Source organism: Malaclemys terrapin, chromosome 3 (assembly GCF_027887155.1).
Source record: "Malaclemys terrapin pileata isolate rMalTer1 chromosome 3, rMalTer1.hap1, whole genome shotgun sequence".
In the NCBI taxonomy this organism is placed as follows: domain Eukaryota; kingdom Metazoa; phylum Chordata; order Testudines; family Emydidae; genus Malaclemys; species Malaclemys terrapin.
Window position 1 is genome coordinate 79,692,766 of NC_071507.1, and position 23,697 is coordinate 79,716,462.

At 43.0% G+C, this 23,697-nt stretch overlaps 1 protein-coding gene across 2 annotated transcripts; it reads right to left on the reverse strand.

Annotated features, from left to right (window-relative positions):
- Nucleotides 1-14,400: 14,400 nt before the first annotated feature.
- On the reverse strand, nucleotides 14,401-23,503 carry SPRTN (SprT-like N-terminal domain). 2 transcript variants are annotated; one of them, XM_054022964.1, is made up of 6 exons: nucleotides 23,109-23,503; nucleotides 21,321-21,420; nucleotides 20,308-20,436; nucleotides 18,721-18,991; nucleotides 17,668-17,757; nucleotides 14,401-17,543 (listed from the first exon to the last, which is right to left on the reverse strand). In XM_054022964.1, the coding sequence occupies exons 1-6, from the start codon at nucleotides 23,357-23,359 to the stop codon at nucleotides 16,792-16,794; spliced, it is 1,593 nt and encodes a 530-aa protein (XP_053878939.1). In that variant the 5' UTR covers nucleotides 23,360-23,503; the 3' UTR covers nucleotides 14,401-16,791. The 2 variants fall into 2 exon arrangements, with proteins under 2 accessions (XP_053878939.1, XP_053878940.1); XM_054022965.1 differs by lacking the exon at nucleotides 17,668-17,757 and having other exon boundaries at nucleotides 23,109-23,502.
- Between the last annotated feature and the right edge of the window lie 194 nt (nucleotides 23,504-23,697).

The window sequence follows — 23,697 nt, forward strand, 5'->3', positions numbered from 1 at the left end:
CTGTTTTTAATTATCTGGATGTGTGGGGGTTTTTTAATTGAGAGGAGGTTGAGAAAAGATTGGTGTCAATTTTTAGATTTAGTGGGTGAGCTGTATTGATGCAAATCATGTTTTACACCAGTGCAATTAGTCTACACAGGGTGGGTGGTTTGTATTAGTGTAGCTACGCTGGTGTGGGGGGGGGGAAAAGCCCAACCCTGAATTTTGACCCTTGAGGATAGCAGTAGCCTGGTACAGTGTGAGCCAGGCTTCCAGCTACATGTTGTTCACCAATCCATGCAGGTTATATATGCTGTTCTCAAAGCCTTCTAGTCAGTCCTTTCCTGACCACTGTTTGGTGAACAGGTTTCTGTTTGCGCTTCTGCATCACTCCAGCTCTTAAAAACTCTCTTAAATGTACTAGTCTTCCTTGCAGTTGGTTCAGTAACAGTGCCCTGATTTTTCTAGGCCTATCAGCCTCTGTTCGGTTTGTACTGCTCCAGTACCTGGTTTTTTTGGTACTTTGGCACATCCATGGTATTTCTGGCACTTGGACTCAATCTTGCCCTGTTCCATTTTCTTTTATCAGTTCGTCGATGGCTACATTAAAGCACTTTTTCAGCAGACCACCTCAGTGCTTTGAGGTCTGCTCGGTAGTTCAGTGCCAGGTAACTTGTTCTTCGTGTGATCTTTCTGTCAGATATGTCTAATTAGGAAAAAGGCCTCTTGGCAGCTTCAGATCATGTCTGTGATGGACTGACATATTTATTGTAGAGTCGACCATGATGTGCAGTGGTATCAGATTTGCCATCGATGTCACACAATGGACTAAAGAAAGGTGAGAAGTGTCTCTGGATGCTTGGAAGGAAGATACCTGTAAGCCTGGTAGCAGGCCAGTTCAGAGTGCTTTCAAGCAGAAATACTACAAACAGAAGCCTGAGGCAGTCAAGACTTCGGGTTACCGTAATTTAGTCCAGGGACTGGGAAGTGAAATGACCATGTTTGCATGCACACACATCTCTTGAGAGTCACATTAGTGTCTTGAAACCAGGCTAAAAAAAAAAAAAATTACATTTTAACAATCTATTCAAACAAACAATTGCAAAAAACAGCAAAGATTGCTAATGGACTATAATACTAACCACAAAACCCAGGCAGTATGGTTTAAAGCAATATCCGTGTACGTGGCCTTCTCACACATACACAGCTGCAGACACTCTCAAACACATTGTCAATTCCCCTAGTAAATCAGGCACTGAGTCAACCAGACAAGCTTAACGCTGCCCTGTCTTTTATGCCACTGTTCCTAGGGGATTAATCTTTAGTTTCCATTTTCCAAAGGTTCCCATAGGAGTCTTAACTAGTATTTTGCAATACACCTCTACCTCGATATAACACTGTCCTCGGGAGCCAAAAAAATCTTACCGCGTTATAGGTGAAACCGCGTTATATTGAACTTGCTTTGATCCACCGGAGTGCGCAGCCCCGCCTCCCCGGAGCACTGCTTTACTGCGTTATATCCGAATTCATGTTATATCAGGTCGCGTATATTGAGGTAGTGGTGTATTAGAATTGCGGGCTATATAATTCAGGACCAAAACTTCAAAGACACATGGAGTCTTGTTCTGATGTACCAAACAATGAAACATTATTCTTTTTTGTATTTGTACAGAAAGTAAACATGTAACATTATACAAAAATGGAGTCTCAGAACCAAAACAAAAAATTGTCTTATGTTTGCACAATGAAACAAACTAGTCAGCTGGGTGGGGGAAGTGGTTAGTTTGTTTTGTAGGTAGGCACTCACTAATACGTTTTGTCTGAACTAATTTTCTGATGGTGTTAATATTTCTAGTGAAATCATGGTGCTGATTGGGATCTGTTGTCTGGCTTTAGTTCTACAAATTTGCATAGTTTTTGCTGGTATTAAAATTTCTATTTTAATAGAATATAGATTACTTCCTACCACTTTTGCTTAACCCAAAAGACACATAATGAAAACAACTTCTGTACAAAGAATCTATGTGAGGAAAAACAGTTTAGTGCTATAAAGTGGTAATAGTTAGAAAAACAGCTATTAGAAATGAGGTAGCCATTTATCTGATTAAGTTAATGAAGACATTATTGGGACTTCCGTCTACCATCTGCACTTGGTCCTGTGTGTTGGTCATGAACCTCAGAGGGTGAAGAGCCCAGGTGACCTAACAGTGTGTCTTGCTTACATTGACCTGGCTTTACCTTCTAAAGCAGTGGTGGGCAACCTGCGGCCCACGTCAGAGTAATTCTCTGACAGGCTGCGAGACAGTTTGTTTACATTGACTGTCTGCAGGCATGGCCGCCCACAGCACCAAGTGGCCGCGGTTCGCCGTTCCTGACCAATGGGAGCTGCAGGCCACGGGGAGGTGCTGGCCGCCGCTTCCCACAGCTCCCATTGGCCGGGAATGGCAAACTGCTGCCACTGGGAGCTGTGGGTGGCCATGCCTGCGGACGGTCACTGTAAACAAATTGGCTTTCGGCCCGCCAGTGGATTACCCTGATGGGCCGCAGGTTGCCCACCACTGTTCTAAAGTGTATCTTACAGTAATGTCTTTATTTCTATATAGATCAGCCTTGCAAAATTCCAGTGTCCCCAGCTCAGTAGGAGATTTTTCAAGAGACTTACAAGTGCCATTAACTACTGCCGAATCTCAGCTGCCATTAAAAAAAATTTTTTTTCCTTAGTCCTTGTGAAGAAAACTTTAAATGTGAACTGCTACTGCAACCAACATAGTCACTGTAGAGGGAGCTCTGTTCACTCTGCAGTAGGTTCTTCTGTGAGCTTGGCTTCCCTAGGCCCATGCAATGGGAAAATGAGTATTGTTACTACCATTAATATTGGTGTCATCTGGTATGCAATACTATCATGGTTAATAGCAATGTTGCGTTGGAAGGGTTACACGCACTTATCAATATCCATGTACACTTGCAGTCACTATAAACCAATCTTCAAAAATCCTGAAGTACGAATAAAAGCAAGTATCTGATCCAAATCATTTAATGTGTTCAAGAAAGCCAAATTAAAAAAGGGACGTATAGCCGCTTGCCACACCTATTCTTTAAAAAAAAAAAAAAAAAAAAAAAAAATCTACTTGCCCACTCTTACCATGAAGAGAACAATCTCCTTTTTCCCCATTCAAACACACATTCATGGACAAATGGACTGATTGTCTCTGTAACATATTCACACTTCTCTTGCACACCTGCACAGTGCAGATGGACTCTCACAAGCATACACCTGGACTCTCATGACCTTCTCCCTGTATATTCACCCCTCATGGAGAGACCTGCTTTTATTCACATTTCATACTAAACTCATTCACACACATTTCATGCCAGTCTTTCTCTCATCGGTCTTCTGCACCAACCCCCCACTCGGCCTCACTCAGTTCTCAACCCCATTCATCCTGCCCCCCACTGTTCACACCCCAACTCCACCACCTCTTCATTCGCTTACTCTTCACCTTGACACGAGTTCTCTGCATGCCCCCAAATTCATTAACTCCTTCCCCCAAATTAGTCAACTATCTTCTCTTCTGATTTGATTCTTCTCTCTCTTCACCCAATAAATTTATCACTTTCCTTCCTCCTCACCCATTCCTTCCCCCCGCCCCCCAAGACTCCTATTATCTCTCAACAGTGTCTCTTCACAGCTGCAGCAGATGCCCTCAGGTCTCGTTGGGTTTCAGGTCTACTAACCTCTCCTAGCTGTCTGGTGACTAAACTTCCTAGTGGCTCTGCTTAGAGCCATCTTTTAGTCCTGGCTCGTGGGGCTGGGAGTTCTGGAGTCTCTTGCTTAAGGAGGGACCAATAGAGCTCCTGGGATCTTTGTCCACTACCTAGAATAAGGTGTTGGGTAAATTCTGCTGTGCTAGGTTTGGAGATGGCTGCAAAGATGAGTGGGAGTATTCTGGCATTAGCTTCACCTGACTGGAATGAGGGAGAGGTAGGCAACAGACTGTTACAGTAATGCTTGAGCCACAACTGATAGGCCCCATTATACTAGGCACTGTACAAATACCTAGAGAGAGATTATAATCTAAATAGGTGATAGAATGGGAGAAAGGAAGTGGTAGTAATCCCATTTTACAGATGGACTAAATAAGTGACTTGCCCCATGTCACAGGAAATCTGCAGTGGAGCTGGTAATTGAACCCATTTCTCCAGTCCAATGCCTTAACCCAAGGCCATCCTTCCTTTCAAGTAGCATGTGAGCTGAGAAAGTGAGATCTAGCTCTGTTCCCCCAAAGTTCAGGATCTGGATCCATCCAGTGTCCCTTCTGGACCTGTCTATAAATGTCACTGCTGTTAGTTAGTCAGGTGTGATTTCATTTCTGTGCCAATTTTTGATAGTAGTGTAGGCAGCAAGCTGTCTGCTTGCTTTTAAATAGAAATACATCCAACATAATTAAAATACAAAGATCTGACTTCCATCCCCAAAAGCAAGAAAATGCAAATAAAGCTCATACAAGTCCAGGGGAGAAACAAGGATGTTTTTCTTTATCATATTCACTTATGCCTCAGCAAAGGCTGCCCAAACTGTCTATTGTATGTAGAATACTTAGAAAATGTTTCTGTTTTTGCCAAGTCCTACAGTGAGACAAGGGAACTGGGTCCCTCTGGTGGTTGTGTTTAAAATAAGTATATCATTTAAAAAAAAAAAAAAAAGTATTTTAGGTTTCCTATTGTTCTCTATTAAAAATGTCTTGGGGTAATTAAAAGGAGGGAAAAAGTCAAATTCTTCTATGTATTTTAAGCCATGAAGAGTGGTCTAAGGCCTGGTTTACACTAGAAAAGCTATACCGCTATAACTCTCAGTTGGAGTATGGAAATTTTTTTTTAACGGATATAGTAATAATATAAGCACTGGTCTAGATAAATGTATACCTCTATAAACGTTACCTTACACCCATATAGCTTATTTTGCTTCCCAAACCACAATAAGCTATACCACTAAAGCACTTTTCCATACCAGTATAACTGCACCCACTCTATGGGGCTTTTAACTACATTGGTAGAGATAGAGCAGACGAGCACTTAGTCTGAGAAACCTTAATGGAGATAACTTGGCTCGCTGTTTCTTCAATGCTCCCTAGAATGCTTTTCATGCTGCTTGGAAGAGCCTCCTGGCCATCAAGCATTTTTTTCTTCCTTTCATCCTCTTATTAAAGCCTCCTTATGTGATCTCATCAGATCTGCTGTCTTATCCTTGAAGCGTTATCCCTTGGACTGTCTATCCAGCAGTTTACCTCTCCAGGCTCTTAGGCCTTGGCTACACTGGTGCTGTACAGCGCTGCAACTTGCTGCGCTCAGGGGTGTGAAAACGCCCCCCCCCCCCCCCCCCCGAGCGCAGCGAGTGCAGCGCTGTAAAGCGCCAGTGTAATCAGCGCTGCACGCTCACTCACAGCACTGCAAGCTACTCCCCTCGGAGAGGTGGCAGCGCTGTGAATTCCCAAGTGTAGCCAAGGCCTTATACTACACCCCTTGTTGTGCTATCCAATAGGGTTACCATCTTTAAAAAATTTAAAAAAAAGGACACTCCACGGGCCCCTTCCCTGCCCCCAACTCTGCCCATTCCCCGCCCCTTCCCCAAAGTCCCCGCCCTAACTCCCCCTCCTCCCTCCCAGCCATGCGAAAAGGGCTGCCCGAGCGCTACCGGCTTCATGGTTTGCCGGGCAGCCTCCAGACCCTGTGCCCCCGGCCTGCGCGTCCCCGGCCTGCGCTTCCCCAGCGCAGCTGGAGCCCGGGAGGGGAAGCGCCCAGCCGGGGGCGCAGGGTCTGGAGGCTGCCCGGCAAACCGTGAAGCCGGTAGCGCTCGGGCTTCGGGCAGCCCCCTTGCCTCCGGACCCTGCGCCCCCGGCCGGGCGCTTCCCCTCCCGTGGCTGCTGTGCTCCTCCCCTGACTCTTCGGCTCTGTTTAAGAGCCGAGCTGCCCGAGCGCTACCAGCTTCAGGCAGCCCATCTGCCTCCGGACCCTGCGCCGCCGGAGCAAAGCAGCTGGAGCCCGGGAAGGGAAGTGCCCGGCCGGCAGCTCGGGGTCTGAAGCCGGAGCGCTCGGGCAGCTCGGCTCTTTGAAACAGAGCCAAAGAGTCAGGGGAGGAGCAGAGCAGCTGGAGCCCGGGAGGGGAAGTGCCCGGCCAGTATTTTTCCCAGACATGTTCGGCTTTTTGGCAATTCCCCCCAGAAGGGGGTTTGATTACCAAAAAGCCGGACATGTCTGGGAAAAACAGGACGTATGGTAACCCTATATCCAAGAACCATATTAGTCTGAGGCCTTGGCTACACTTGCGAGTTACAGCGCTGTAGAGCCTCCCCCAGCACTGTAACTCTCTCCCCGTCCACACTGGCAGGGCCCTTACAGCGCTGTATCTCCCTGGGTACACCGCTGCAGGTACTCCACCTCCCCAAGAAGCATAAGGCCTGGTCCCCACTAAGCCCCCACTTCGGACTAAGGTACGCAAATTCAGCTACGTTAATAACATAGCTGAATTCGAAGTACCTTAGTCCGAACTTACCACGGGTCCAGACACGGCAGGGAGGCTCCCCCGTCGATGCCGCATACTCCTCTCGCCGAGCTGGAGTACCGGCGTCGACGGTGAGCACTTCCGGGATCGATCCCAGAACATCGATTGCCTGCCACTGGACCCTCCAGTAAGTGTAGATGTACAGCGGAGATACAGCGGAATGGCTACGACTCACGGGTGTGAGTGTAAACGCTTGCAGCGCTGTACTAATCATCTTGTCAAGTGGCCAATCCTCTCCATTGTTGTGACCAGCTGCAGGAATGCGGAAGTGCTGGTTTCAAAGCTTGTACAACAGAGAAAAAACAAACATTTTGCTGTTTGCGTTGAGTGAGTGAATGAATGAGGAGGGGGCCGGGAGTTCAGAACTTGCAAAATAGAGAACTGATATGCTCCAAAAAGCACTCTCTCCCCCCACACTCCCTGTCACACTCCACCCCACCCCCGTTTTGAAAAGCACGTTGCAGCCACATGAATGCTGGGATAGCTGCCCATAATGCACCGCTCCCAACACAGCTGCAAATGTTGCAAGTGTGGCCACACCACTGTGCTGGCAGCTGTCAGTGTGGACAGACTGCAGCGCTTTTCCCTACTCAGCTGTACGAAGACAGGTTTACCTCACAGTGCTGTACAGCTGCAAGTGTAGCCAAGGCCTGAGTCAATTGACAAGAGCCTTGGTACAGGGAATTTGTCTTGTATCTGATTTGACAGCACTGTGCATGCTTGCAGCATGCTGCGGACTACAGTGCTGCCATTAAGGCAGGGCATTAATAGTAATACAGAAAATCAAGACTGTACCAAAGCATATATTGGAGGTGATCACACTTGGACTCAAGGTAGATCAAAAATTAATTTCTTCAAAATACCATTGAAGCAGCTATAAATTACTTGCATTCATTCCCTGCCCCCCCTTAGAGTGGATTTACTTTTTTTCTTTTCTCTAGTGGGCTGTGTTCTCACTCTTCAGTTGAACACAATAAATAAGGCTTCCCTTAACTCCAGCTCTGGGCTGGGTGCACACCCATGGGTAGGACACAATGTTGTACATAGGATGATGGGAGAAATTGGGCTGGGAGCAGAGGATGGTTATGCAGGCACAGGAGGGCGATTATTGAGGTTAGCAGAATGATACAGAAGTTGCATCAGCCTGCAGCCTATTCTGCCTGCCTGCAGTGGCCCCAGGAGTTAACACAATTCACCATTCAAAAGATCTCAGCCCTTTATTCCATGGCTGGCAGAGCCTGTTTCCACTAGCCGGCAACATGCTCGGTCCCTGAGGGAAGGGAAAACCTTGTGTTGGCCTGATCATGAGAAGGGCAGAGTAGCTGAAACTCCCACTGAATCCCTAGGTGTTATGGGTGTTGGGTTCCTCCTCAGTGTGGGTCTACAGCACCCACCCATTCAGGACCCTGCATATGGGTTTATAAAAGCAACAGTCAGAATGCTCACAAGATGGTTCATTTCTGGATTTTTCTTTGCACGTGAGGTAAGATGAAGATCTTGGTCTCTGAAAAGTTGCCTAAATTTTCTTCCAAGCCCCTTTGAACTTGTTCCTCCCTTCTGAGGAATTAGACTAACAGTTATGGTCTGTAGACAAGGAAAAGGGTCTAGCCACAATTGTGTTAGAAACCAGAGATCTAACAAGTGTAGGAATTCTGCTTTCTGAATGCCCTAGGAAAAAATTAAACACCTGTTTCTCAGGTCTCCTGCAAACAGGATATCAGAATCTTGGTGCAGAAGATACGTGTGAGGCATCTTCTAAACCAGGAGCTGAAATTGAAAAAAAATGTTCTATGATTGAAATATACCACTCTAGTCATAGGGAGTAAAAAAGCCACTTATTACAACAATCTACAACCAACGAACAACCCTGCCCCCAGCTGCTTCTCCCCCCTTCATTTCCTCCCTTACTGACTGGAGGGGTGTTAATGGGCTATTTCACCTTGAATGGTCCATTGAAATATATATATTAACTACTTATGCTAAACAGTCTGTTCCATCTTGTATTTAGTTGTGACACTCTGATTAAGTTTCCCAGAGACGAGCTCTGTGTAAGCTCCAAAGAGCGTCTCCCCAAAGAGCGTCTCTCCAACCAACAGAAATTGGTCCAATAAAAGAGATGACCTCACCCACCTTGTCGCTCTACTATACAATTAAGTGGTTCCATCTGTGTTAGAACCTGCCAAGAGTATCTTACCAGCAGGGTTAAAATACAGTAGTCGATAGGTAAGAACCATAATACCAACAGGATGTAAAGAGCCACCGGCAGATCTACATTTAAAAAGCAGCAGTGGCACAACTGCAGTGCTGTAGCACTTTAGTGAAGATGCTACTATGCTGACAGGGGAGTATCTCCCCTCAGCGTCGTTAATCCACCTCCATGAGAGGTGGTAGCTGTGTTGATGGGAGAAGCTCTCCTATCGACACAGCATTGTTTACACTGGGGGTTAGGTCAGTATAACTGTATCACTCAGGTGTGGATGTTTCACATCCCTGACCAACATAGTTATATTGATGTAAGTGTGTAGTGTAGACCTGGTTATAGTATAGCCTGGTTTTAAGCTTCAGATGAATTAGTTTATCTCCCACAGCTAGGGATGAGCCAACACGATTAACTTGCATTTTAGGTGATCTAGGTATTTTGACATTGTTAGCATTTTTTAAAGGGCAGCTGACCTGAGAGAGGTTTTTGCAAAATGTTTGTAAAGCAAACTCTTGATGTCCTTTTACAAGAGGTACAGTAGAACTGCAGCGTGTTTTGTAGGAGTTTATGAATGTAAATATCTGGAAATGGGGTCTTACAGACAAATTTACTTCCCCCATTAGGATTATAAAGCACCTGTTCAGAAAGTGTTATGAAAAGTTACTAGCTGAGGTATGAAATCTATTCACCCTTGCCCATCAAAATGTACTTATGCCTGGGGAGCACTTCTATAGTAGGAACAAACCCCTTTCATAACTGGGTAGGCAGGTGATACTACATCCACATTTATCTTCCTGGCAGGAAAAGAAATACTATGAATTGTTTAGGTCCTCTTGCTTTTTGGTATATGAGCAAGTTAATCCAATAACCCACCATCAAATAAGACTTTTTCCTCTCAAGTTTGTAGGGCAACCTTTAACCAACAAGATAAGGCAACATGTATATCTGGTATCTTCCATTCATAAAATTGTCTCTTAAATATCAATTAAATACACCTCTCTGCCAGCGTGCACCAGTAGATCACACCAGATCTGATGAGGGACAAAAAAGTGTCTGATACAAGGTGCTAAATTTCTTTAAAAGGATTTATTTTAACTGATGGCATAACTTACCAAATTTCATTCTGTATTCAAAATACTGTAACTTTGGGAGGTGTGACCAGGTGTCTGGGATAGACCACACTGGGAATGCCACACTCACGGCAGACTGCAAGAAATAGGGTAGACAATCCCCCAAAACTGATGGTCTAGTCTATACTTAAGAGTGACCAAACCAGTAACAAAAGAGCTTCTGCAGTACCACACTAGTTAAGTGTGGTACTGAACAGAAGCCAAACACAATCCCCTTAATGCATTCCAGCCCCTGGTTCCCTGAGGAAACCCAATCTAATATAGTGAGAGGTTACTGAAAACCCATTTCACCATATGTGAGGTTCTTTCTAATCCCAAAGGATCAGACACGCCCCCCCCCCCCCCCCACCAGGTCAGTATGAATCTCAGATCTTACCCAAATATCACCCTGTCACCCAATCATTTTAGTTAGTAAACTAACTAAAGTTTTAATCATACAAGAAAAGAAAAGCATTATAAATGGTTAATAGCTCATATACATACAAGATTGCAAAGTCCTTATATCAGGTTTGTAGCAGGGATGGAATAGACTGTTGGCTTGTAAAATCTCTCTGGTAACTTCCAAAAGAATGGAAGCTCCTCAATACATAGTTCAAAATGCTCCTTTTAGTTGTAAAGCCACAGTCCAGAGAACCAGAGCAGGAAAGAGGCAACATGGAGATGTCTCAGGTGTGCTTTTATATCCTGTGGCCGTGTGCATGGACGTTTACTGTCCCAAACAAAGCCCACAGCCTCTGTACGTGGAAAGTTACTGGCCCAAGATGGAGTCCAGGGTCTTGGGAGCATGTCACATGCCCTTGCATGATTTGCTGAATCACAGGGGATGATTCTTACTGTCTCAGGTATCCTCAGGAAGAGCTACTGGGTGGGATGAGTTTCTTCACTGGCCCATTGTGAGAGCTGAGTGTCCTTGATGGGCCATCAATACATAGCTGTCTAGCCCTGAAGTAAATCCAGGGATACAACACAGGTTTCTGATACAAGTACATAGCCAATATTCATAACTTCAGATACAAAGAGGATACGGGATTTAACCAGGATAATCATACTTGTTAGATTGTAACGTTTCCATTGACACCTTACATGATATACAATTACTATCAATCTTATACAAAGTGTAACAGTGGTAATATAAATGGTCATCTTTAATCACCTAGCATCATAGGAGGTACTATATTCTTCATACATAAAGTTGAATCACGGATAGAAGTGCAAAACTTACCTTTCTACAAGAAGCACCCACAGCAACACACTAAAATGGGAGCTTAGAGACATGCTAATACCTTCCAGTATAAAATAACTACAGTCTCTGCTGCTTAAAGAGCTTTGAAACTCTTATATAACTAAAAAAAGAAGAACAGGAGTACTTGTAGCACCTTAGAGACTAACACATTTATTAGAGCATAAGCTTTCGTGGACTACAGCCCACTTCCACGAAAACCCTTATGCTCTAATAAATTTCGTAGTCCACGAAAGCTTATGCTCTAATAAATTTGTTAGTCTCTAAGGTGCCACAAGTACTCCTGTTCTTCTTTTTGCGGATACAGACTAACACGGCTGCTACTCTGAAACCTGTCTTATATAACTGTTGCACAAGAAATGCCTGGCTACCATACCATTATACTTAATCATATAGATTTGCATGGGCAGAAAGCCAGATTTTTTTTCAAAATGCTGTCCATGATTGCCAAATTCTTTAGGCAATCCAGTTTTGATTTGATTTTTTTTGAAGGTGTGACAGGCTAATCCAAAAGATTTTTCACAATGCTTTCACACTGTCAAAGATAGAATTTAGAAAAACTCACTATCCTATAAACTTCCCCCAAATAACTGATGTGGTAGTTTTTGATTCCGTAAAGAAAGAACACCAGTAGTACATAAAATAACATTTGTTAAATTTGTTGTTACTGACAACTGTATAGGTAACATCTAAAATTACTTAGCAGCTTAGAAAAAAAATCTGTGTTCAATTTGTTTATTTTGACACTATACAAAAAAATGATGGCAAATGCAGTTTCACTTTCTCCTGTTTCTGTAGGTCTTTTATGCTGTACTAGGTGAGAAAAAATTATGAGGGGGAAGATTGTGTAATTGTTAGGACAGAACTTGAAGTGTATAGGTGCATACTTGAAACTACTATTAAATTATTTTTTTAACCGACTAGGATTTCAAGTTGATAATGTCCTGTAAGTCAGGAAACTTGCTTTCTTTCACTATATATTAAGTTTTGTGGAGGCATTTGTACAACTAAAATACATATATGTCCATCTAAACAAAACTGATGATAAAGAACAGGTCACATCAAGTCCTAAGATCAGTAGTTGTGTAATCATTTTAAACTCACTATTAATGGCAAAACATCCCCTATAACTCTATGTTAAGTAAAAGATGGAGACCGGGGAAGACAGTATAGCCTGTTTTTAACCATCTCTACACTGTTTAACCTGGGGGAATTCTGTACCAAAAAAAAAAAAAAATTCTGCACAAAGTATTTTAAAATTCTGCATATTTTATTTGTCAAAATAACAATACAATCACACCAATTTCAATTATTTTGGTAATTTATTTAAACGACAATACAGAAAAAAAGGCACAATATGTAAACTAGATCCTGAGCTGTAATCTAGCCCCATTGTGCCACTCTGGCACAGGAAAAAGAGCCAGAAAACACATAGCTCTTCCTGGCTGAGAATTCCCTTGGTATGAAAGAGTCCTGACTCCTGTCCAATGCCAATCCCTACACATGAAACAGGGAGGGGTGGGGGAAGGAGCCCAGTCAGAGCACGCTACACTCATGCACTTCCCTAACTGAAGATGACCCACTGTGGACCCGCCAGCTGATATATTTTGGAATAACAGCCCCCTTCCCTGTACTCCCTACCAATCATAAATAATGTATTGATGAGTTTAAATCAAGCATGTGCTTGACCAAGAAGATGGCTGTACCACTCAGGGGCCAATAAAGTTAAGCTATTAACAAAAGTGCCTCCACATGATCTCTGCTGTTCTCTGATGGTGCACAGGGAAAAAGAGACCAAGTCCTAAACCATGTAATGCTTTGCACTGTAGATCAGAAATAAAACTTGGAATTGCACCCAAAAACAAATGGGAAGCCAGTCCAATGAGAAAATGACAGAAAAGCAGCTAGGATTAAGGGCTGCCTATAATCTACTTTGCAGCATCAGAGGATTCTGGGCCATGTTCAAGAGTTCATGGTGCCTGCAGCAGATGACTGACATCCTTTTGGAAGAAGAAATGATTCAGGCAGGGATTCAGGTGAACTGCTGAGATGGCTGGAGAATGGGAGTGGGGAGCACTGGAGACAAAATCCCTTTGTCTAATAGTAATGTATCTAGGTTTGACACTATTTCTAGTTATTAGTCAACAAATATGTGCAGCCATATGCTCAATATTAAATCATAGACAACTGAAGACCAAGTGAGAGCTGTGGAATCAAACTCACAATTTATATTGCCTACTGACCATCTCCAGAAAAATCAGTAGTAAACAGTTCATGGAGAACATTTAATAGGAAGATTTTTCAGTCAAAAAATTTAGACCAGTTCTAATCACTAAGATTATGTCTACACTACAAAGAGAAGTGGACCTACATTAGGTCAACTTAGAGCCACCACAGTAATTACTGCGGTGCTCATGTCCACAATACCTTCCTTAGGTCAGCGGTGCACATCCTCACCAGGAGTGCTTCCACCAACCTAAGAGGGGCAGTGTTGAGAGCTCTGCTGGCAGCTTCCTGCCAGGAGCTTGGATACCTCACAGGCTCCTGGTGGGCTGCCTAGGGCTTCTCGGCTCCCCTTTCCCCCTCAGGAATGGGGTCCAGACACCCAGCTCTCCAAGAGAGCGGGGGCAGCTGGGCTGTAGCTGCCCGGCTTTCTTGTCAGTTTCAAATTGGCCATTTGAACCACTCTGGCACTGTAAGGGAACCTTAAAACTTTTACACCTGTTTTATACTCCTGGGGGAATTCACTAACAATGGGAACAATTCACTAAGTAGGCAGTGTTAACATTCTGCTCTGCCTGAGGGGGCCAGGGCCAGCCTACACCTACCTCCTCAGAAACACCCTGAACCCTGGCCCCTCCACACCAGGACCATTGTAATAGCGAGTGACAGAGTCGCTCGCATATTCCCACTCCCCCTCCTCTACCACCACTTCTCTGGCAGTGATTTACATCTCCCTCGGCTACTCCGGATGCCCAAATTGACGCACCCATGGAGGGGTGCATGAGCGCTCTTATGGCTTCCCTTTGCTTTGCCTTCAGAAATCATTTTCCTGCAGGAAAGCAAAGAAAGCTGCAGGGGACATGAACTCTGCGTACATGTGCAGTGGCACAGAATCCCCCCAGGAGTAAATATAATTCCATAGCAAGGTTTGGGTTTGTGGGGTAGTTAAGAAGGGAAGGTTGTGCAGATGTTGGAGTAAACTGTTAAAAGTGACTATTGTTGTACAATTGTGTCTAAAGAGCAAAAAAGATGGTCATTGACAGCCATGTGAAAACCAGACTTAACCACCCAAGGTTCAGCATCATGATTTATTCAGAATATGCAAGACATTTTTGTTAAGGTTATTAAAACATTTTTGTAATGTCAGTATTTTAAAATGCAGTTTCTACAAAAAAACATGTACATTCTATGCATTCTTAGGGATTTTTTTCCCTATACTTTGAAACCAGATATTAGTTAGCACTGGTCAAATTCCATAACTGTCTGATCTGTTTATTCCTCATTTCAGAGGAAGTTAACTGTAAACCACGTTACATTTATAACAAGACAACCTGTATTTACACTTTTGTCTGCATCATAGTCACCCTATATACCTACCAGCAGTACAAAAATCAACCTAGTGTATAATATGTTTGTCTGGAAAGCTAGTTTAAACTGTGAAAGTATTGCTCTAGTCACCTACAAACCAGTCAGTTAAATACCTTTAGTGCACCAACAGAACTGTAGACATTTCAGTAGGCTTTATACATCTTACTTGGTATTCATAACATGTAATACAATGCTGTTAGCATATACTGACTGAACTATTAATCAGGCTGGTAAGGAAGAGAAGCAAAGCTCTGTCACTGATTGCAATCTGATGCCTTTCTGGAATGTGAATTCAATTGGAAATCTTCATTTAAATTCAGGTCTTCAGTTAGAATTCTGTGGCAGGACTAGTGATATGACAATGTCTTCTAGTTTTGCTACTTGTACTCACCCCTATTTACACTCTTGGTGGTTTTAGCCTTTAGGGTTCAAATATACAGAAACGCATACTACGCATTCTTGGAGTTAAAGAGTGAAAGCCACTGAAGTGTCAATATAAGCAGCAAGGCCAGTGCGAGGGAGAGAAGGAAAAAAGTGGAAATTGTTGGACCATGATTCAGCGGTTACTGCCTGCATGCCAACAATGCACATTAAAAACAAGCCAAAGTGGCCAAACAAAAATTAATAATCTTATGCCGTAACACTATAAGGATGTTTAAATTCCTCAGCTCCTATTCCTGTCCCTCTTAACAACCAATGCTTCAAAACCCAATATGTATCTCTAATAGGTCCTTAAGTCTACAGCCTAATGCTTCATCAAATGCACCAAGCAGTATTAAGTATCTAGAATCCCTCCCATATCACTAATTTTCTACCCATGCTTTCACTTACTCAAGATTATACTAAAATAGACTTCTTGTATTTTTTTTTTAAACTTCTAAGCTGCTCCCCATTTTTGATGAAGACTTAAACTATGTCTACACTGCCAGCGAGAGGTGTGATTCCCCTGGTTGTGTATACGTACTTACACTCTCATCCAACTAGTGCAAATATAAATAGCAATGGAGCTGCAGTAACACAGGTAGCAGCAGCAGAGATATGGCTGAGCTGAGTGCCTACCCACCTGAAACTAGTGGGTATGTATTGAAGAAAGCTAGAGCGAGTATGTGTACATGAGCAGGGGAAATCACACTCCTCGCTGGCAATGTGGACATAGCGATAATTTGAATCTAATTCCATCCTCATTCCTACCTGCCCTTTAAAAAGTTTTGGGTGAAACTGATCTCTGGAGAGTTGGTAGCTGTGGCCAAAACACAATATTTGGTGTTATAATATAAAAAATGCCCACCATTTAACACATTTTCATTGTGGTAAACTGATAAGTTGGTATCAGTGTATGTGGAAGGGGCCAGTTTAGAAGTTAAATTTAAAAGGTGGCCAGGCGTAAGTTAAAGAACATTGGGGACCAAGGAGAAGTACAAAAAGACAAAACATGGTTAAAAATGTTAAGCTGCTTTTAGAACTCATCTAAGATTTCAGAATCTAGTAAGTATTACCATGGGAGGAGACATACTTAGGTTCTGCAGTCAAAATATAACCCAACCACAATTGCATTTACCAAAATCAGGAGTGTATTTGGCCTGGTCTACACTTCCGACTTTATACCAACATAGCTATGTTGGTCAGGGTGTAGAAAAACCGTCTCTCATACCGACACACTTATTCCAACTACACCACAGACATAGACCACAGCTATATGGACAGAATAGGGTTTCTGTTGGCACAGCTAAAATCGTTCGGGGAGGCGCTTTTCCCACACCAACAGAATTCCTCCTTCTGTCACCTGTGCTGGCATATATATTTGCTGATGTAGGCTTGGTAGTGTACATATAGCCTTAGGCTCTTTGGGACACAAGCACTGTGAGAGTACATAAATCAGATCCTAACATGTAACTCCAAAAAATCAGAATTGCCCTCCCTTCATGCTGAAATTCAGACTCCACTTTACACATATAGGAAAGTTTCCAGCTTGGACAATACAGGCCAGTGTACAGACACATGACAACAATCATAATTGGATAAACCCTGAGCAATGTAATTTGAAGATTTCAAACAATTCTTAGCACTTAATTGTGAGATTGCATTTCAAAGGTTATGTCAGACAAGAGTCTAGATGTTCATTTATTTTGGTTTCTAAAACCTCGGTCTGGCAAACAGGACAACTAACTTTTTTATCCGGACTAACAGCAGAACTACAACTTTCAGAGGACACTGTTGGTTCAGCATTGCTTTTTAGAGGAGTGCTAGTTCTAAAAGTGCCATCAGTACTCTCTCTCTTTATAAAGTAGTTTACAAAGGCAGATTTGTCTTCCATTTTTGGCCGTTTCTGTGGTATACCATCACTTTCAAAGCTGCTATTTCCCTGGGATGAAACCCAGGATCTTAGAGTTGTCTCAGCTTGTCCAAAGGAAGTTCGTTTTGGTGTCTCAAAAGATGGAAAAACCGACTTAGCGTTTGTAGGACTTTGGTTCAAATTTCCTCCATTAACAGGAGGAATTTTAACAGGCGACCCATCAACATTCCTGTAAGCTTTTGTATTAGCGACAGATATTTTAGGAAACTTGTGGTTCAAAGCAAAGCTGTTTTTATGCTTGGAGCTATCAGTAAAAACTGGATGGGAAATGCTGGTACTGAATATGTTTGGTTCAAATTTTAGTTCATTTTTAGGAACTGATCTTGCAGTTCCAGCTGCTGAATAACATTGTGGACTGGGTATTTCTTTGCCCTTAATACTGTTGTTGGAACTTTTGTGTCTCTCGGAGGACCAAAGGCCTGCTCCTCCAAGCTGATATCCTTTTCCACTAAAAGGAATTAGGCTTCGTATATCACCTCCATGTATCCTTCCTGCAAAAGAGGAGTAATTAGTAACTTTGTTCTAATCTACTACATTTGCTCAGTATCAAGTCTGTTAACTAAACAACTTGCTGTTTGAACTTTTAAGAAGTTAAAATAGGACTTGAATACTAGCCTGTTATTTCACAGCAGGCTGGAGCTAAGTTCTGTGGTAAGATCCCCCAAATTCTGATACACTCGTGTGGCAGACAAACTTTTGCAGCAGCTTGATTTAAATAAAAAGGAGCTTTTTAATTAATATAAGCAGGAAATATATATGATCAATACAGTACCCTTCCTGTTTTTTATATTCAATTTTATGCTGTCACCATATTTCAGTCTAATATATTGTATATTTTCATATTGATAATGAAGTAATGCATCAATAGTTGTCAAGTGTGGGGCTGGGGAGAAAATGTTGATTTTTGGAAGCTGGATAGAGGACAGTTGTACCACTTGGCAGGTGGGAGAGAGGTGGGGATTGTGGGTTAATCATATTAGCTAAAGGTTTCAGCTAAAGTCATCACCTGTGAAATAGTGAATACTGAAATTTTACACTCATTTTCAGGAATTAGCAACCCCCTGTGATAAATAAGGTGGTTAATTCATATTAATTCTGGCTGGTTACAGATTCAGAAAGATAACATGGCTTAGCAGGCTCGCCTCACAATGATAAGGACAAGAAACTTCTAATAGCATTGTAGAACCTAAGCCTTTGATTTTGCTGTGCAGGGTGAAGATTCTGCTACAAGTTCTGTGGCCCTGAAATACAACAGGGCCATGGCTGCATAACAAATTTTCTGCTTAAAATTCTGGGATGAAAGTTAATACTGATGGAATGATATTTTCATAAGCTGCGTCCCTTTGAATGGCCAGGTGCTGTGATTTTAATTATGATTCGCTAATAGTAAGACAGATCACAGGTAAATCCAGAAATCTGAGTTATTTATTTGGTCCTTCATATTTTTAGAGCAAAAATATTAATGACCACATAGTACTGCACAGACCTTTAGCTATGCTATAACTTTAATGGAACACCAGCATTAAAAAAACATGTGAACCAAATCCAACATTACAGAAAATCTTAATACTCAATTTCTCCAGTATTTGACCTATTTGCATTTGTTGGAGTACTGTATAGGGCAGGAGTGGGTCTGAAGGGAAGAAAAGTGAAAACAGAGACACATACCTTTGGTATCAGATGGCTCAGCGTTTGAAAGCTTGGCTAGCTGGGTTTTCTCCTTGCCTTTTTTAGAATAGTTCTCTGGCTCCTTTACTTTTGAGAATGTGCCTCCACAGGTCTGTTGATGGTCAGACCACCAGAAGTCTCGTGCAGAGGGTGCCCTATTCATTGCACGTTTCACATATCCATAATAAGGTTTTCTACTCTGACATGGGCCATTACATCGCCACCAATGTTGGCGATATGAATCCACCTCATCATGAAAGTCGTGATAAATCTAAGCGTAAAACAAAAACACAACAGTCATTTCTATTTCATATTAATCATTCAACTCTACGTGTTTGAGATGTGCTAGCATTCTTTAACTACTTACTACTGATACTCATGGGGAAAATCCCCAGAGAGCCAGGAGGAAAATAGCACATGACTTACCTGCTAGCAGAGAGCATATGTATGCATAGAAACCACTTTCAAATAAGTATAATTTTTCCCTCCCTCCAAAAATAAAAAAGCCTGATATATGGACAACACAGTCTTGCATACTAATAACCATTAAATATTAACTAGCACTCTGTGCATTAAGAGATATTAAGCAATGATGGATCAATGCTTGTTTCCCTTTCATGAAGCTTTATTCTGCACCTAGGCTGAGGAATAAATCAACTCCTCTCCTTGCATCGTTAAGTTAGTAACTGGAGTAAAGAATCTTCTTGAATTTTAATGTTTTCTATTATTATTATTCAGCTAAAGGAAAACTGTTGGGTCAAATTTGGCCCAAAATTTAGATACTGTAAAAACAAGGCTTTTATAAAACTTAAGACCAATAGAAATGTTTGCTGGATATTTTGTTTGAATTCATTAAAAAGCCCTATCTGCAACTGCTGTTTGCTCCCAATCAGTGCACTACAGTAAGAATATGTGAAAACCAGGAAGTAAAATATCAAGTTCTGACTATGAACAAAAGAAACTGATGATTTGGTTTTCATTTTCTAAAAAGAAAAAATATGGAGGCGGAAACACCATAATAAAATGTAAATTGGAGTTTTATTCAAAACTTAACATATTTATCAAAGGCATTAGTAATAACATAGATGTGAGCTTTAAAATAAAACATTTTTGGTTAACCCAACAGTCTCTCTTTTATTAAGTCTTAAAAGCAAACTGGATTTTTAGTTCCCAAATTGTATCCTGAAGTTGAAGTCTTTTTCCTTTAAGAGTTCATAACACTAAAAGTTTAAAAACAAATATTCAACCAAAATGGCTCCATATATATATATATATATATATATATATATATATATATATATATATATATATATATAAAATTTTAATAAAATAAAAAAAGAGTTACATATTCCCAAACAGGTTTTACTGCACTCTCCTCAACCTGCTTGCTCCCCAGCCCCCCATAACTAGTGCAGCTGGTACACAGCTCTTTCTACCAAAAGCTGTTCATACCAGCTATGGATTGGCTAACAATAAATGCCAACATATTTATCATACTGTATTTGAAATATCCAGTTACATAGTACCTGAATAGAAAATATAGTTTAAATTTTCTAGATTGTATTTTGTTAAGTAAAAATGACTTACTGTAACATTGGCTCCAGTCAAGCGATTGATACGACGCATGTGTTTGCAAAACTCTGGCCCATGGGATTCACGGTCTTTGTCATTGTTAGTGACAAATAATAGGGCATGAATCATTTCATGTAAGAGTGTCTGAAACAAAAATCATTTAATTGCTAGATGTTTTCTGAAAAATATATGATATATTATTTTAAAATATAGCTAATAGCTTGTTTTGGCTTTACTACTTTCTATGCATCTTGATACTGAGATTGCAAATGCACGGAAATAAAATTTGTATGGGTCATAAGAATACAATAACAACTTTCTGCTAAAAAATCATCCTGTCTCAAACTGCAAAATCCACACGTTCTCTCCATATGTCCTAATGGGCATTCAAAGGGACATTACTATGAAGAATGACATATTCAAAATCTGATCTCCCCTGAATTAGGAATTTTTTAAAAAATTATTTCCCCAGGAGAAAAGTGATGCTTGTGAGCCAGCAGCGGAATGCAGATTCTGAGCACTTCAGAATAGGAATCTTGTCCAACTTTAATTTCCAACCAGCTCACAACAACAGAACTGGCAAAGAACTGAGGAACAGCATGAAACTTACATGTATGATCAAATCCTTCATCCTAGTTTGTGTGTTACTGGGCTGCTCAGCCAAGAGATTGAATTGAAATCATTTTATTTGGCATTCTGAAGCCAACTTTACATTTTTAACATTAAGGAAGGGGATATTTTAAATCCCTCAAAAATATTTTTCCTATTTTTGGGAGTAAGATGGGTGGATGACTTTGGGCCTTACCCATAAGGGTGTCAGTTCAGAAAAATTATGACTGAGATTAAGTATGCAAAATTATGGTACACAACCACCAGTAAGCAATTAATACAAGTTTCTTATCAAAACAAAGACTATTTTATAATCTAGATGACATTGTGCATTATGAATTCCAGTGCAAAATTTAAGATAGGATACACTTCAGGAGACTTACAGTAAGTTTACACATAGATGAAATGTCTTAAAATACCTCTACAAGATCCTTTCTTGGTCTTAGCTTTAAGAGTGGCTCACTGAGGCGGATGGAACACATCCCACCTCTTCCTTCATAGCTGCACACTCCAGCACATCTTAAAAAGAAAAATAAGCAGAAGGTAGACTTCTATTTGTTTTTGTAGCTGGTGGAGCAGAACTGAGAATACACAAATACTGATCCTCTTAACATTGCCAAGTAAACCAAGAATTTTTAACAACTCTCCAAAGAACACAACATTGCTAAAGTCCAAAAAGCAAGAATTATCCAGAATTTAATCAATAATTTTACAGTACAAACTAGGAAATGGCAAAAAAATTCCTTCTAAAATAGTCCCAAAACATATGAGTATACAGTATTGCTACTGCTTTCACTTGAGTTTCCCTTTTCTGAAACAGAAGAGCTACATCTTATAGTAAGTGTAATATGCAGACATACACATCTTGAGTTTACCACACACAGACTAACAGTACTTACTGTACAGCCTGTTATGATGCCCCGCCAGGTTTATCTACTCTAGTGGGAAACACGTTTCTGGTGTGAAGCCAAGGAGGGATTTTCAGTTTGTAAGTGTCCAGTCAGTAGAGTGTGACACATGATGTCACTGAACAGGTCACGTCCTGAGCAGAGGTAATAGGAATTAACTATTCCAAGTGAGCTGCTAGAGAGACACCAGCACCTGACCTTGCACCTCATCATTATACACCACCTCGTGGGGCGCTGCTGACAGAAGTCTGTCTGAAAGACCCAGGCACATCCACTGCACATCTCTCTCTGCTGGCTCAGTGACCTGCCTGTAGGCCCAGGAGGCACCCTCTGCCTTTGCAGACGCGTGGCGGGTTTCTCCCCACATTGCCCCCTCCAGGAGCAAATCAGTTTCTGAGAGCTTGGCTATACTTGCAAGTTAGAGCGCATTAAATCAGCCCTGGGCGCCCTAACACTGGCAAGGCACTTTGAGCATCTGGACCCCACGGCTGGAGCGCCCCGGTAATCCACCTCCACAAGAAGCATAGAGCTTGCTGCACCCTGGCTGAAACACCCAGGTGTCAATGTGGAGGACATGTTGCATTACTGTGCTGTGAATGGCCTCCGGAAACATCCCATAATCTCCTGAAGTCAAGTGGCCACTCTGGCATTGTTTTGAACTGGGCTGCAGGCATGCGGATATCCCCTTTCAAAGCTCTGTTTCTGACAACCAGCTTGCTTATCTACTCTGGGACACAAAGCAACCATTAATGTGGAATGCTGCTGCCCCCCGGCCTGGCAGCCTGTGAGAGAGGGGCAAGGGGGGTGATGTCAGGGTTTCCCCCTACCGCTATCTGAACTTACAAGACAACATGCTGACACACTCTGCCCCCAAAACACAGTCGCTCCTCCCACATGCACACAACACACTCCCTGTCACACTCCACCACCCCTCCCCCATTTGAAAAGCACGCTGCAGCCCCTTGCACACTGGGATAGCTACCACAATGCACTGCTCTCTGTGGCCTTACAAGAGCTGCTACTACGGCCCCGCCACGGCGCTTGCAGCTGACAGTGTAAACACAGAGCAGCGCTCTCCCCGGGCGGGTTTAACTCCCAGCGCTACATCGGCAAGTGTAGCCATAGCCTGACAGCCTGAACCACTTCCCCAGGTTGCGATCCAAGGGTCCCCGAGACCCCCTCCCGTCTACAGGCCGGCAGCGGCGATCGCGCTTTCACCGGAGCCGCTCGCTCCTGCTCCCTCCGCCCCCGGCAGCGCCCGAGCCCCGCCGCCGGCCCGCTCCGCAGCCGTTACCGTACAGCGTCATGCGCGGGCTCCACGTCACCGCCACGGCCGCCAGCTTCCCCCAGAACAGCGTCTCGTTGAACTGCACGAAGAGGCCGCGTACGTCGGGGCTCGGGTCCAGCAGCTCCCAGGCCTCGTCCACCACGGAGAGCGGCGGCGGCGGCGCTGCGGAGCCGGGCGGGGACGCGCTACAGGCCGCCGCCGCTTTCTCCTCTTCCTCCCACTGCGCCTGTAACCGCAGCGCCAGCAGGAAGTCTCCGTCCATCGGGGAGCGGCTCCCTGAACAGCCCCGCCGCGCTGGCTCGGCCGCTGCCGCGAAGGAGCGCGAGCGGGAAGTGCGCTGTGCAAGCCCTTCTGACTCCCAACCGGCAACCGTTGACTCGGATTCTGGCGCATGCGCAATACAGCTGGGCACCCGCCTGTTGCCCACTTCTCAGCACATGCGTATTCTACCACTTTCCTTTTGCGCATGCGCCCATAGCGTCCCACACTCAACTCTACAGCCCCCTCAATCAGCGTTTGCGCAGTACAGCTTCTGACGCAGGAATATTACGCCATTCAAAGCGTGTCGCTCTCCAGGCGCATGCGCAATATGCCGCAGTA